The following is a 15,889-nucleotide window of genomic DNA, read 5'->3' as shown; positions in this document are numbered from 1 at the left end:
AAAGCAGCATGCACAAGCTAGAACCCAGACCAGACATATTGCACCTGTAGCTCTGTAAAGAAAGCTGCATGCACAAGCTAGAACCCAGACCAGACATATTGCACCTGTAGCTCTGTAAAGAAAGCAGCATGCACAAGCTAGAACCCAGACCAGACTTATAGCACCTGTAGCTCTGTAAAGAAAGCTGCAAGCACAAGTTAGAACCCAGACCAGACATATTGCACCTGTAGCTCTGTAAAGAAAGCTGCATGCACAAGTTAGAACCCAGACCAGACTTATAGCACCTGTAGCTCTGTAAAGAAAGCTGCAAGCACAAGCTAGAACCCAGACCAGACATATTGCACCTGTAGCTCTGTAAAGAAAGCAGCATGCACAAGCTAGAACCCAGACCAGTCACATAGCACCTGTAGCTCCGTAAAGAAAGCTGCAAGCACAAGTTAGAACCCAGACCAGACACATAGCACCTGCAGCTCCATAAAGAAAGCTGCATGCACAAGTTAGAACCCAGACCAGACATATTGCACCTGTAGCTCCGTAAAGAAAGCAGCTTGCACAATTTAGAACCCAGACCAGACACATTGTACCTGTAGCTCCATAAAGAAAGCTGCATGCAGAAGTTAGAACAGTATGATAGGTATATAGGAGCGCCAAGAGGCTAAGGTATACAACAGGTTAATATTTAATTCAACACTTCTGAGTTTACAGGTGTGTATCTAGATTAACAAAAATTGTTTAGTTCAAGATAGTCAATCTGAGAGAAACTGAATAAATTCAAATAATCTCAATTTAATCCACATACAAAATAATCTCAATTTAATCCACATACATAAAAGTCATTATAAAACCAGTGCTAAAAAGTTAAAAAATATGTGTATATAAGAGAACGATAAAACACATCAATTGATAAGATCGGCAATAAAGATCCAATTATGGACCTTGGGATTGGATTATTACCCCAAATTTGATGTAAATACCAATGATGTCAATACAAAAGAAGATATTAAATTTAGGAGGATGGGTATATCAAGTGATATCAAACTGAGCAATATACAAATGAAAATAAAAACTATCTTGCAGAGACCTATGTCTCACTAGAAAAAGTACAAAAAAAAAAAAGGAAAAAATGTATCAAATACCGGTATGATCAAAAATGTGACAATAAAAAGTGATATAAATTTTATATTGATAAAAATATGATCAAAGATATATGCGGTTATAAAACATATATAGTGAAACAACAAAAGAAAAGAAAAAATGTATGTAAGACAAATGGTGTAAACCAATAATACAATCACAATCCTATTTGTGACAATATCAATTCCAGTGACAAGTGTATCTTTAGTGTAAATACAAACCAAATGAATCTGACCATAGATATCTGACACCAGATGGTCCTAAACTAATAATTAGTTACCAAATTAAATAAACAAAATAAATAAAATGAACAGTGTTAATGGTGAATCCGGTTAAGATCCAATATCATCAAAGTCCCAAAAGTCAAAATAACAAAAATCCAAATAAGTCCCAAATTACAATTCGATCCGATGAGTAAAAACAATTCTTATGAATGTATAATGTTCTATCCTGTATCCTAGTCCATTGTATAGACAAAGACCTAGAAAAAAGAAGAAAAAATGCACTAAACAAAAAGGCCTATGGGATATGGTCTATTGGTAAATAGGCTTACCCAAGTGCCATGGTCCTAGGAGTATAATGAGCCTCACAAATCTTACTTCAATGTCATCTACGCGTTTCAGCCCTAAGATAGGGCCTTTTTCAAGACATATTCAGGCTCTAAAATTACTAACCTTATATACTGGAAGCTGTGGGAGTTACTAGCGTGAAAGGCGCCAAACAAGGTCCGATGCGGTCGGATTTCCCGCCGCCACCTAATGCACTTCCGTTTCTCTAACCGGATGTCAATGTATCCGGTACTTCCAGTTTCGTCACTTCCAGTCTTACGGTACCATTTTAGTTATGGGCATATTAAGACTAGCGGACGGTTCAGATCAAACCATACAGGGGATGAAGATCAGGGTCCAGACTTAAGAACAGACCCAAACTGGATTGTCCAATAGTGAGATCTGAGAATGTCGGATCTAACTCCAATACCAACAGAATTTATAACAAAGTAAAAGGCATTTTTAATTTAAGTGATATCACCTTAAAACCAGAAGAAAAGTCTATATTAGGGCTGGGTCTCTCCTATGCCCCATCAAGAGGATTAGACAAATTCCAGACATATCTCAACACCAAGGAATTCGTGAGGAAACTCACCCTTAGAGATATTTTCTAAAGTCTCCGGCAGAAAGAAATGTTCCTTCGGTACCAAGATCTTCCAATGAAAACCAGTATACACACACGGACCTTTGACCCAAGTCTCGTTTCTATCCCACCCACTGTAAGGGACCAGCCATTGAGACATTTGAAACTATGGTCTGTAACGATATTAAGAAATTGAAAGCTAACAAGGCACACAAGAAGAACCTTAGTGCAAAACAACTCCATACAATATCGGAATTGGAACATAATTATGATATTGTTATTAAATCTGCCGACAAAGGTAGAGGGATAGTGATATTAGATAAAATAGATTATTTGAAGGAATCTAAGAGAATCTTGGAAGATAAGGAGACATACGAAATCTTGATGTCTGACCCTACCTATGACTACAAGAGAACTATGGACCTTTTACTCAGAGAAGCTAACGATATGGGCATCCTGAATGATAAAGAGTTTAGTTATTTGACCATAAAACATCCGAAGATCCCAGTATTTTACTATTTGCCCAAAATCCACAAGAGTTTGGTCAATCCACCTGGGCGACCGATAATTTCAGGCATAGGATCCCTGTCAAGTAACCTATCGGAGTATATCAACAAAAAACTACAACCATTTGTTAGAACTTTACCATCTTACCTGAAGGACTCCACTGAAGTCTTGAACCTACTAAGGAATATGGAATGGGATGAAAGTTACATCATGGTTACTAGTGATGTGACATCGCTGTATACCTCCATCCCACACGAAAGAGGATTGGAGTCCATAAGCCACTACCTGGATAAGGATGACAACATGCCCCAATCTCAGAGGACATTTATATTAGATGGTATAGACTACATTCTTAAACACAACTACTTCTATTGTGAGAAAGTTTTTTATCGTCAAGTTTGTGGTACAGCCATGGGGACCAGGTTCGCGCCCAGCTATGCCAATCTCTACATGGGCAGATGGGAAACCATATTTTGGGATTCCTGCCTGGTGGGCGCTGACCTGGTCCTATATAAGAGATATATAAACGACCTCCTTATAATCTGGAAAGGCAGCCAGGAAGATCTACAACACACCCTAGAGGTTATGAATCTAAACCAGTCAAATCTGAAATTTACAAACACTATTAGTAAAGATTATATAACCTTCTTAGATCTAAACATGATAAATGGAAGAATTGAAACATCAACCCACTTCAAGGAGGTGGATTCGAATAATTATATTCATCAGACGAGCTGCCACCACATAAAATGGATCTCCAATATCCCTAAGGGACAATTGATGAGGATAAAGAAGAACAGCTCAAGTGAAGAAATGTGGATTGAACAATCTCAGGTACTCAAAACCAGATTCCTGGAAAGGGGTTATGATGAATCCTTCATAGATAAGACCATCAAAGAGATAAGTAGCATTAAAAGGGATACTCTCCTTACCTAAAAGGGACAAACCAAAGATACTTCCGAGGGTTTAAAAAGTTCCTTTCATTACCCAATATAGTGAAAGAAAGAAATCGATTGAAGATATAATTAAACGACATTGGCATCTCCTCAAGGATGATGACATCTTAGGTGAATACCTTACAGAACAGCCACGATTCATCTATAGGAAGGCCAATAATCTAAAGTCGATCTTAGCCCCCAGCATTCCTAAGAACAAGATATCTACAAACTCTATGGGAATCCTTGGAAAGAAGCTATATGGCTTCTATCCGTGCCATCTATGTAAGGCATGCACACATGGAATGAAAACAGATACTTTCTAACGAAATATTTAACATCAAACAGACCATAAGATGCACAGACCAATTTGTTGTTTACCTGATAGAATGTGGATGCGGCCTACAGTATGTAGGCCAGACCACTCGGAAATTAAGAGACAGGATCCGGGAACATCTATTACAGATCAAGTGGAAAAAAGTGGATCTGCCTATATATAAACATTTCAAGGAAGTACATGGAGGAAGTGATAGAAGCCTCAAGTACATGGGGATATGTAAACTAACTAAAGATTGGAGAGGAGGAGACATGGAACTCAAAATGTTAAAGACAGAGTCCAAATGGATCTTCAATTTGGATTGTATCCATCCTAAAGGACTAAACGCCAATTTCGAAAGGGTCCATTTATTTTAGTATCATTTCAACTTGATTCAAATTGTCAATAATTAGTCCAAGACAGATCCCCTCAATAACATCAGTATTTAGGAGAATGGACAACATTACAACTTCCCAAACTGTATACATTTAGGATAGCATTAAAGTTCCAGATGATAAGATCTGAGTCTGATCCCGGGATAGTCTTTGCGTCCCACAATTATGACATCTATTATATTAGGGTTTTAGTTCTCCCTACACTTTGACCTTAAGGGCTATAATTAGTCAGGTAAAAATGAATACACTAACTAGTTGTATACATTATCGTGCTTTTAAATTCTTAAATTTCTAGATGCTACTTGAATATCTTAAAACTAGAATTCAACTTGAATAACATAGTTATCTTTAACCACTTATGCTTATTTGCCTTATTTATGTTTTTATAATCCTAATAAGATATTTATGTTTAATAACTGGTACTTTTTTATATTATACATTTTTACTCCTGTCCATTATGGGTCTGTTACCCTGTATTGTTGTAATGAAATAAAAGATATGTAAGTCCGGGAGTATATGAGCCTAAAATCTTTAAGGATATATATCCATCCCAAACTACTAATAGTATTATATAGAAAAATCTCACACTAGCCTAATTGAGAAATGGGTCTAATTATACCATTATTCCAATCCGTATACTTGTTAATTTATATCATTAATAGATATCTAATTTGTATTTCTGTGAACAAGCCTTGTTGATATTTGGTCCTTTTATCATTTGGATTAAAATGATCCACTTTAAAATGCCCAAACTTATATCCGTTAATACCCAATAAAGGATCTTGGAATAAATAATAAATTCCCTGTATGGTTTGATCTGAACTGGCCGCTCGTCTTAATATGCCCATAACTAACATGGTTCCGTAAGACCGGAAGTGACGAAACCGGAAGTACCGGATACATTGACATCCGGTTAGAGAAACGGAAGCGCATTAGGGGGCGGCGGGAAATCCGACCGTATCGGACCTTGTTTGGCGCCTTTCACGCTAGTAACTCCCACAGCTTCCAGTATATAAGGTTAGTGATGTTAGAGCCTCAATATGTTTTGAAAAAGGCCCTATCTTAGGGCTGAAACGCGTAGACGACATTGAAGTAAGATTTGTGAGGCTAATTATACTCCTAGGACCCCGGCACTTGGGTAAGCCTATTTACCAATAGACTATATCCCATAGGCCTTTTTGTTTAGTGCATTTTTTCTTCTTTTTTCTAGGTCTTTGTCTATACAATGGACTAGGATACAGGATAGAACATTATACATTCATTAGAATTGTTTTTACTCATCGGATCGAATTGTAATTTGGGACTTATTTGGATTTTTGTTATTTGGACTTTTGGGACTTTGATGATATTGGATCTTAACCGGATTCACCATTAACACTGTTCATTTTATTTATTTTGTTTATTTAATTTGGTAACTAATTATTAGTTTAGGACCATCTGGTGTCAGATATCTATGGTCAGATTCATTTGGTTTGTATTTACACTAAAGATACACTTGTCACTGGAATTGATATTGTCACAAATAGGATTGTGATTGTATTATTGGTTTACACCATTTGTCTTACATACATTTTTTCTTTTCTTTTGTTGTTTCACTATATATGTTTTATAACTGCATATATTTTTTATCATATTTTTATCAATATAAATTTTATATCACTTTTTATTGTCACATTTTTGATCATACCGGTATTTGATAAATTTTTTCCTTTTTTTTTTGTACTTTTTCTAGTGAGACATAGGTCTCTGCAAGATAGTTTTTATTTTCGTTTGTATATTGCTCAGTGAGATATCACTTGATATACCCATCCTCCTAAATTTAATATCTTCTTTTGTATTGACATCATGGGTATTTACATCAAATTTAGGGTAATAATCCAATCCCAAAGTCCATAATTGGATCTTTATTGCCGATCTTATCAATTGATTTGTTTTATCGTTCTCTTTTAACTTTTTAGCACTGGTTTTATAATGACTTTTATGTATGTGGATTAAATTGAGATTATTTTGTATGTGGATTAAATTGAGATTATTTGAATTTATTCAGTTTCTCTCAGATTGACTAGCTTGAACTAAACAATTTTTGTTAATCTAGATACACACCTGTAAACTCAGAAGTGTTGAATTAAATATTAACCTGTTGTATACCTTAGCCTTTTGGCGCTCCTATATACCTATCATACCGTACTTTATTTGAGGACCTTATTAGGGGGTCTATTTATAGTGTAGCAGGCATACATATCTTGGCACTAATTGCTTATCCCCAGTAGTCAACTTGCAGAAGTTAGAACCCAGACCAGATACATTGCACCTGTAGCTCTGTAAAGAAAGCTGCATGCACAAGTTAGAACCCAGACCAGACACATTGCATCTGTAGCTCTGTAAAGAAAGCTGCATGCACAAGTTAGAACCCAGACCAGACACATTGCATCTGTAGCTCTGTAAAGAAAGCTGCATGCACAAGTTAGAACCCAGACCAATCACATTGCACCTGTAGCTCTGTAAAGAAAGCTGCATGCACAAGTTAGAACCCAGACCAGACACATTGCATCTGTAGCTCTGTAAAGAAAGCTGCATGCACAAGTTAGAACCCAGACCAGACACATTGCACCTGTAGTTCTTTAAAGGAAGCTGCATGCACAAGTTAGAACCCAGACCAATCACATAGCACCTGTATCTCCGTAAAGAAAGCTGCATGCACAAGTTAGAACCCAGACCAATCACATTGCACCTGTAGCTCCATAAAGAAAGCTGCATGCACAAGTTAGAACCCAGACCAGACACATTGCACCTGTATCTCCGTAAAGAAAGCTGCATGCACAAGTTAGAACCCAGACCAGACACATTGCACCTGTAGCTCTGTAAAGAAAGCTGCATGCACAAGTTAGAACCCAGATTAGTCACATAGCACCTGTAGTTCTGTAAAGAAAGCTGCATGCACAAGTTAGAACTCAGACCAGACACATTGCACCTGTAGTTCTGTAAAGAAAGCTGCATGCACAAGTTAGAACCCAGACCAGACACATTGCACCTGTAGTTCTGTAAAGAAAGCTGCATGCACAAGTTAGAATCCAGACCAGACACATTGCACCTGTAGTTCTGTAAAGAAAGCTGCATGCACAAGCTAGAACCCAGACCAGACACATTGCACCTGTAGTTCTGTAAAGAAAGCTGCATGCACAAGTTAGAATCCAGACCAGACACATTGCACCTGTAGTTCTGTAAAGAAAGCTGCATGCACAAGTTAGAATCCAGACCAGACACATTGCATCTGTAGCTCTGTAAAGAAAGCTGCATGCACAAGTTAGAATCCTAATCAGATACATTCAGATGATAGATTTAATGGAAGCTGCATACTTAAGTAAGTCCTGTAGCCCCCTTAATTGGACAGTAAAGTCAAAATGAATATTTCATGATTTATTTATAGCATGTAAACTTACACCATTTTCCACTTTATTTCTATTATTTATTTATTTTCTCTTGGAAACCTTTGTTGAAAAGCATACCAAGGTAGGCAATGAAGAAGCAATGTTCTACTGGGAGCTAGCTGGTGATTGGTGTCTGCACATATATGCCTCTTGTCATTGGCTCATCTGATATGTTCAGCTAGCTCACAGTAGTGCATTGTTGCTACTTCAACCAAGGATAACAAGAGACCAAAGCACATTTGCTAATAGAATTGAGTTTCATGTCCCTGAGTTTCATGTCCCTTTAATTAAAAATGCATGCCCAAGTGAGACCCCATAGGAAACATGACCCCAGTAACCCCCTTTATAAAACTGAAACCTCAGATTAGCCACTAGATCATGAGACCTAAAAATAGATAACAATAAACCGAAAAGAGACTACAGAACAGAATAAAGAAAAGCAAGAAAAGAACAGAGAAATATAAACTCAGTGAATGTGCCCCAGGGCAACAGCACTATTGCACCATCTGTGGTCTGCCCATAAATCCGTTGAAAAAGACCCTATTAGAGGTCACCTAGATAGGTCAGACTGAGGCATTTTTTAAATTGGGTTTAGTGCAAAGTGTCACTTTTAAGAAATGTTCTTCACATCAGTTGTGTAATTGTGACATCTGTAAATTGCCTGTTAAAAGGTTTGTTCCGTGGGATTCTGTTCGTCATTATAGTAGAACCATGTTGGGAAGCTTCAGACTCGTGTTTGTTATGGGCACTGTGTTTCTGACTTTCTCTCGGTTCCATCTGTCAGCTCACTGTACTGGTCTTTTGGGAGACAGCCCTGGAAGCTGGTGCCCTTATAAATGAGTAAGGACCTCTCTTTGGTCATCAATTCCACAAATGAAAAGCAAATGAGAACAGATGCACAATTCCTTATCAGTCACATGAGCTGGAGAGAAGTTTCTCCCTAATGTCCTTCTCTGTCACCAGAATGTCACTCTCTGACAGCAGAGCATCTGTGCAGTGTCTGTACCAATCACCATTAAATGCTAGAGGAACATTCTTATTAACCCAAGGTGCCCAGACTCATGGAGGGGTACAACTTACCTAACGTGGCATCCTGAGAGATCAGGGAGGTATGGCAGTCTCTTTGTCTGGATGATGGAATCGTATAGACTGGGCTGAAGGTTCTGTGCCACCACATTGGCCATAATGACAGAAATCAGCATGGGAAGAATATGGGAAATTTGTCCTGTCAGCTCAAAGCAGATGACAGCTGTGGACACGGTGTGTGTGACTGCACCTGTGAGGGCTGCGGCCCCTGAGAAACAGATAAAATAAATATAAGAGGTGTGTGGAGACAACACTAAATAAAGTCAGAGGTGCAGTAAGATTATAATTGTATCTCTCTCTCTCTCTCTCTCTCTCTCTCTCTCTCTATATATATATATATATATATATATATATATATATATATATATTCAATTTACACCGTTTCAGAATAACAACCTTTTTTCCAGTCATGTGACTATTGAAAAGCATTGAGAAGCAGTGCATTTATTAAAATAGCCAGTAGGTGTAGCTGTCCGCTTGTGTTGCAGCAAAGCCAAGTAAACTGAAATTAATCAGTTTAACCAGACCTGAGCTATCGAGCAGATTTCAAAGGAATAAATATAAATCAGTCCAGATTGGAATGCATAGAAAGAACTGTTTGCAGAAAAATGCAAGTGAAGTCTGTGTTGTGTGATTATTTTATTAGGTTTATAATGCTGTTTAGCAAATGTTTTTGTTAATTTAACTTAGTTTAATTATATATTCTTTGTTGTGTGATTATTTTATTTGGTTTATAATGCTGTTTATCTTTTAAAGTCTTCATTTCAAAGCTTTAAAAATAATGTATTAGGTGTTACTTATGACAATTTTGAAAGGGGCCTGGAACCTAACTCCCTCACTTCCCATTGACTTACATTATAAACTGGGTTTCAATTTACAACGGTTTCGATTTACAACCATTCCTTCTGGAACCTAACCCCGGTGTAAACTGAGGGCTACCTGTATAGTTTTTAAGGTTGGATATCTTCTCTGCTACTAATAATAACAATCTAATAATAATAATGAACTTAAAGGAACATAATAGGGCTATAATAACATGCTCTAATGAGCTGGAGAATTGTATCATGACACAACTGCTTGCTTTTATTTTTTAAACTCATACAAAGGTGTTAAACACTTGGGGCCCCATTACATATGCGGCGTCGCCCACAAAAGCCTATATACAGCGCCGCATATAAATGCGGCACGTATATTTCACCCGTCGCCCGCAATTTTTACTCCCATAGGCTAACATGGGACCGCGTCGTAAATCGGTATCCAATATTCATCGCAAGGACTTACGTGGCGAAAATGGAGAAATCTTTCTCCATTTTTACCTCGCCATAAAAGGCAGCCTTAGCAAGCCTTGCGCTGAGTATGGGAGCACCGTAACTCCCGAACATGCCTGCAAAAATAAACTAACACCTAATGCATGCGCAATGTCTATCTACCTGTCAAACGCAATCCCCCACCGCAATAACTAATAAAGTGTATTAACCCCTATATCTGATATCAAACCCACACCGCAAGTAATAACTAAATTATTAACCCCTAAATCCGCCAACCCCAACATCGCAAACCACCTATTAAAACTATTAACCCTTAATCCGCCATTAACCCACAACACAATAAACCTATTAAAGTATTAACCCCTAAACCGCCAAAGCCCACAACGCAATAAACCTAACCCCTAACCTAATACCCCCTAACCTAACACAACCTAAATGAACCCAAATTACCTAATTTACAAAATACTAAAGTTACTATTAAATTAAAAAACCTAACACTACTTTAAACATACAAATAAACTAAGTATAAATTAAAGGGACAGTCTAATCAAAATTATGGAGTAGACTGTCCCTTTAAACTACAATTACAGAAAATAACAAAATCTAAGATTACAGAAAATAATAGCCCTTAAAATGGCTTTTTGCAGGGCATTGCCCCAAGATAATCAGCTCTTTTTCAAGAAAATACACAACTCCCCCCCCCACAACAGTAAAACCCCCCACCCACCAAACCCCTCCAAATAAAATAACCTAATACTAAAAACACTAAACTACCCATTGCCCTGAAAAGGGCATTTTTAAGGGCATTGCCCTTAAAAGTGCATTCAGCTCTTTTACTGCCCACCCTATCTAAATAAAATAAAAAAAACAAAAATCCCTTAAAAAACCCTAAGTCTAACCCCCAAGTGGTCCTCACCTGTCCTGAAGTCCTGTTCCAAGCTCTGAAGTCTTCTTCCAAGCGGCGACCTCTTCCAGGAACCAGCCGGCATGGAGCAGAGGACAGAGCTGAAGACTGATGACCGCGGAGATGAAGACCGGCGAGCCTGGAAGTGAAGACCGGCGAGCCTGGAAGTGAAGACCGGCAAACTCAGACCCATGGAGGGTGGAGGATCCTCTTCATATGATCTCCACCGTACACTGAATAGGATTAAAAATGGCGTCCCTTGAATTCCTATTGGCTGATTTGAGCCTTCAAATTCAAATCAGCCAATAGGATGAGAGCTACTGAAATCCTATTGGCTAGTTAAATCAGCCAATAGAATTTTAGTAGCTCTTATCCTATTGGCTGATTTGAACAGCCAATAGGATTTCAGTAGTTATCATCCTATTGGCTGATTTGAATTTGAAGGCTCAAATTAGCCAATAGGAATTCAAGGGACGCCATTTTTAATCGCGTACCTTGAATTCCTATTCAGTGTCCACGCTCCATGGCTCCGCGGTCGCCGGTCTTCAGTTCCAGGCTCGCCGGTCTTCAGTTCCAGGGTCGCCGGTCTTCAGTTCCGCAGTCATCGGTCTTCAGCTCCGCCCTCCGCTTCCTGGAGGAAGAAAGAAGAGGTTGCCGCTTGGAAGAAGACTTCACCGCCTGGAACAGGACTTTCTCCGCCGGACTTCAGGACAGATGAGGGCCACTTGGGGGTTAGACTTAGGGTTTTTTAAGGGATTTTTGGGGTGGTTTATTTTATTTAGATAGGGTGGGCAGTAAAAAGAGCTGAATGCCCTTTTAAGGGCAATGCCCAACAAATGCCCTTTTCAGGGCAATGGGTAGTTTAGGGTTTTTAGTGTTAGGTTATTTTATTTGGGGGGTTTGGTGGGTGGGGGTTTTTACTGTTAGGGGGGGTTGTGTATTTTCTTGAAAAAGAGCTGATTATCTTGGGGCAATGCCCTGCAAAAAGCCCTTTTAAGGGCTACTGGTAGTTTATTAGATTAGAGGGTGTTTTTATTTTGGGGGGGATTTTTTATTTTCATAAAGATTAGGTATAATTTTTGTAAAATTTGGTAATTTTCTTTATTATTTTCTGTAATCTTAGATGTTTTTATTTTCTGTAATTGTAGCTTAAAGGGACAGTCTACTCCAGAATTTTGATTAGACTGTTCCTTTAATTTATACTTAGTTTATTTGTATTTTTAAAGTAGTGTTTTTTTTTTTTTAATTTAACAGTAACTTAAGTATTTTGTAAATTAGGTAATTTGGGTTCATTTAGGGGGTGTTAGGTTATGGGGGTTAGGTTAGGGGGGTTAGGTTAGGGGTTAGGTTTATTGCGTTGTGGGCTTTGGCGGTTTAGGGGTTAATACTTTAATAGGTTTATTGCGTTGTGGGCTTTGGCGGTTTAGGGGTTAATAGTTTTAATTGGTTTATTGTGTTGTGGGCTTTGGCGGTTTAGGGATTAATAGTTTTAATTGGTTTATTGTGTTGTGGGTTAATGGCGGATTAGGGGTTAATAGTTTTAATAGGTAGTTTGCAATGTTGGGTTGGCGGATTTACGGGTTAATAATTTAGTTATTACTTACGGTGTGGGTTTGATGGCAGATATAGGGGTTAATAGTTTAATTAGGCTTATTGCGTTGTGGGGGTTGTCGGTTAATACATTTATTATTAGTAGTGAGAGGGGGGATAGCGGATATAGGGGTTTTAACGTGTCGTGCTTATTTTTGGGAGGCATGTTAGACTTTTACGAGAGATTTGTTATTTTCTTTACTTTTCTTAGGCGCCGGCAGTTTCTAAAGTGCCGTAAGTCACTGGCGACTCCAGAAATTTGTATTTACGCACATTTCTGGACATCGCTAGTTTATCCGACTTACGGCACTTTATGAGCTGCTGGCGCGGTATATGTAATAGCCCGATGTGCAAGGTGAAATTACGGGCGGCGCAGGTTGCAGAGCTTGCGCTGAAGCCTGCGCCGTATATGTAATCGCGCCCTTGGTTATTTCAACAAACACACTGCCGAGATGCTTCTGAACAAGATAGTTGAAGATTGTTGGGTACATACAAATGCTAATCCTGATTGGTTAAGTCCAGCTCAGCAGTGACAACGCATTACTGCTCCTGCATAGCTTTAATTATGTGCTTAGCCCATTTCAGGAGTTAAACACAAAGTTAAGGCAAGCAATAGAGCACCAATAAATGTTCAGCCATTTAATGAAAAAAACAATTAGGCTTTGTATTTTGCACTTATAAGTACAAATTTCTAAGTGATTTTTGCACATCCTGTGTACTTAAATTACGATTTACGATGTGCATATTTATAGGGACATAAAACCCCAAACTTTTATTTTATGATTCAGACAGAACATACAATTGTAAACAACTTTCCAATTTACTTCTATTATCAAATTGTTATCTTTTGTTAAAAAGCAGGAAGGTAAGTTCAGGAGTGTGCACGTGTCTGCAATACTATATGGCAGTTTTGCAACAATGTTATACATTAGCAAGAGCACTAGATGGCAGCAGTTTTATAATAATGTTATACATTAGCAGGAGCACTAGATGGCAGCAGTTTTATAATAATGTTATACATTAGCAAGAGCACTAGATGGCAGCAGTTTTATAATAATGTTATACATTAGCAGGAGCACTAGATGGCAGCAGTTTTATAATAATGTTATACATTAGCAAGAGCACTAGATGGCAGCAGTTTTATAATAATGTTATACATTAGCAGTAGCACTAGATGGCAGCAGTTTTATAATAATATTATACATTAGCAGGAGCACTAGATGACAGCAGTTTTATAATAATGTTATACATTAGCCAGAGCACTAGATGGCAGCAGATTTATAATAATGTTATACATTAGCAAGAGCACTAGATGGCAGCAGATTTATAATAATGTTATACATTAGCAGGAGCACTAGATGGTAGCAGTTTTATAACAATGTTATACATTAGCCAGAGCACTAGATGGCAGCAGTTTTATAACAATGTTATACATTAGCCAGAGCACTAGATGGCAGCAGTTTTATAATAATGTTATACATTAACAAGAGCACTAGATGGCAGCAGTTTTATAATAATGTTATACATTAGCAAGAGCACTAGATGGCAGCAGTTTTATAACAATGTTATACATTAGCCAGAGCACTAGATGGCAGCAGTTTTATAATAATGTTATACATTAACAAGAGCACTAGATGGCAGCAGTTTTATAACAATGTTATACATTAGCAAGAGCACTAGATGGCAGCAGTTTTATAATAATGTTATACATTAGCAAGAGCACTAGATGGCAGCAGTTTTATAATAATGTTATACATTAGCAAGAGCACTAGATGGCAGCAGTTTTATAATAATGTTATACATTAGCAAGAGCACTAGATGGCAGCAGTTTTATAATAATGTTATACATTAGCAAGAGCACTAGATGGCAGTAGTTTTATAATAATGTTATACATTAGCAAGAGCACTAGATGGCAGCAGTTTTATAATAATGTTATACATTAGCAGGAGCACTAGAGGGCAGCAGTTTTATAATAATGTTATACATTAGCAAGAGCACTAGATGGCAGCAGTTTTATAATAATGTTATACATTAGCAAGAGCACTAGATGGCTGCAGTTTTATAATAATGTTATACATTAGCAGGAGCACTAAATGGCAGCAGTTTTATAACAATGTTATACATTAGCAAGAGCACTAGATGGCAGCAGTTATATAATAATGTTATACATTAGCAAGAGCACTAGATGGCAGCAGTTTTATAACAACGTTATACATTAGCAAGAGCCCTAGATGGCAGCAGTTTTATAATAATGTTATACATTAGCAAGAGCACTAGATGGCTGCAGTTTTGTAACAATATTATACATTAGCAAGAGCACTAGATGGCAGCAGTTTTATAATAATGTTATACATTAGCCAGAGCACTAGATGGCAGCAGTTTTATAACAATGTTATACATTAGCAAGAGCACTAGATGGCAGCAGTTTTATAATAATGTTATACATTAGCAAAAGCACTATATGGCAGTGGTTTTATAACATTGTTATACATTAGCCAGAGCACTAGATGGCAGCAGTTTTATAACAATGTTATACATTAGCAAGAGCACTAGATGGCAGCAGTTTTATAATAATGTTATACATTAGCAGGAGCACTAGATGGCAGCAGTTTTATAACATTGTTATACATTAGCAAGAGCACTAGATGGCAGCAGTTTTATAACAATGTTATACATTAGCAAGAGCACTAGATGGCAGCAGTTTTATAACAATGTTATACATTAGCAGGAGCACTAGATGGCAGCAGTTTTATAATAATGTTATACATTAGCAAGAGCACTAGATGGCAGCAGTTTTATAATAATGTTATACATTAGCAAGAGCCCTAGATGGCAGCAGTTTTATAATAATGTTATACATTAGCAAGAGCCCTAGATGGTAGCACTATTTACTGTCATGTAGGGCTCTAGACGTGTGCACGCTGACTATCTAGATATCTCTTCAACAAAACTAATTTGATAATAGAAGTAAATTGGTTTAATGTCACTTTAATACTATTTATTCCTGAGTAATTTACAAACATATTTTACATTTTGATGCACCTTAGCAATACAATTGTTACTTGGTATTTTTGTGTGAATGGTTCAATTATTCATTTTGTAAAATTTTTAAAATTCTAATTTTATTGTGCACTTTTGTAATGTCAGCATTTCCCCCTATACAAAAATGCAATATATGCCCTTTAGTGAGATAC

General features: G+C 37.4%; 1 protein-coding gene across 4 annotated transcripts in view; it reads right to left on the bottom strand.

Annotated features, from left to right (window-relative positions):
* CLCN1 (chloride voltage-gated channel 1) overlaps positions 1–15,889 on the bottom strand; it is a 384,315-nt gene that overhangs the window by 11,568 nt on the left and 356,858 nt on the right. For all 4 annotated transcript variants that reach the window (XM_053692781.1, XM_053692784.1, XM_053692782.1 and 1 more), the window contains one exon: positions 8,927–9,140. In XM_053692781.1, the coding sequence (XP_053548756.1) occupies positions 8,927–9,140 (214 nt within the window). The remainder of the gene's footprint in view (positions 1–8,926; positions 9,141–15,889) is intronic.

The sequence above is a fragment of the Bombina bombina genome, chromosome 9 (assembly GCF_027579735.1).
Source record: "Bombina bombina isolate aBomBom1 chromosome 9, aBomBom1.pri, whole genome shotgun sequence".
Classification (NCBI taxonomy): domain Eukaryota; kingdom Metazoa; phylum Chordata; class Amphibia; order Anura; family Bombinatoridae; genus Bombina; species Bombina bombina.
Note: the sequence above shows the minus strand (reverse complement) of the source record. Positions and strands in the feature narration are given on the sequence as shown.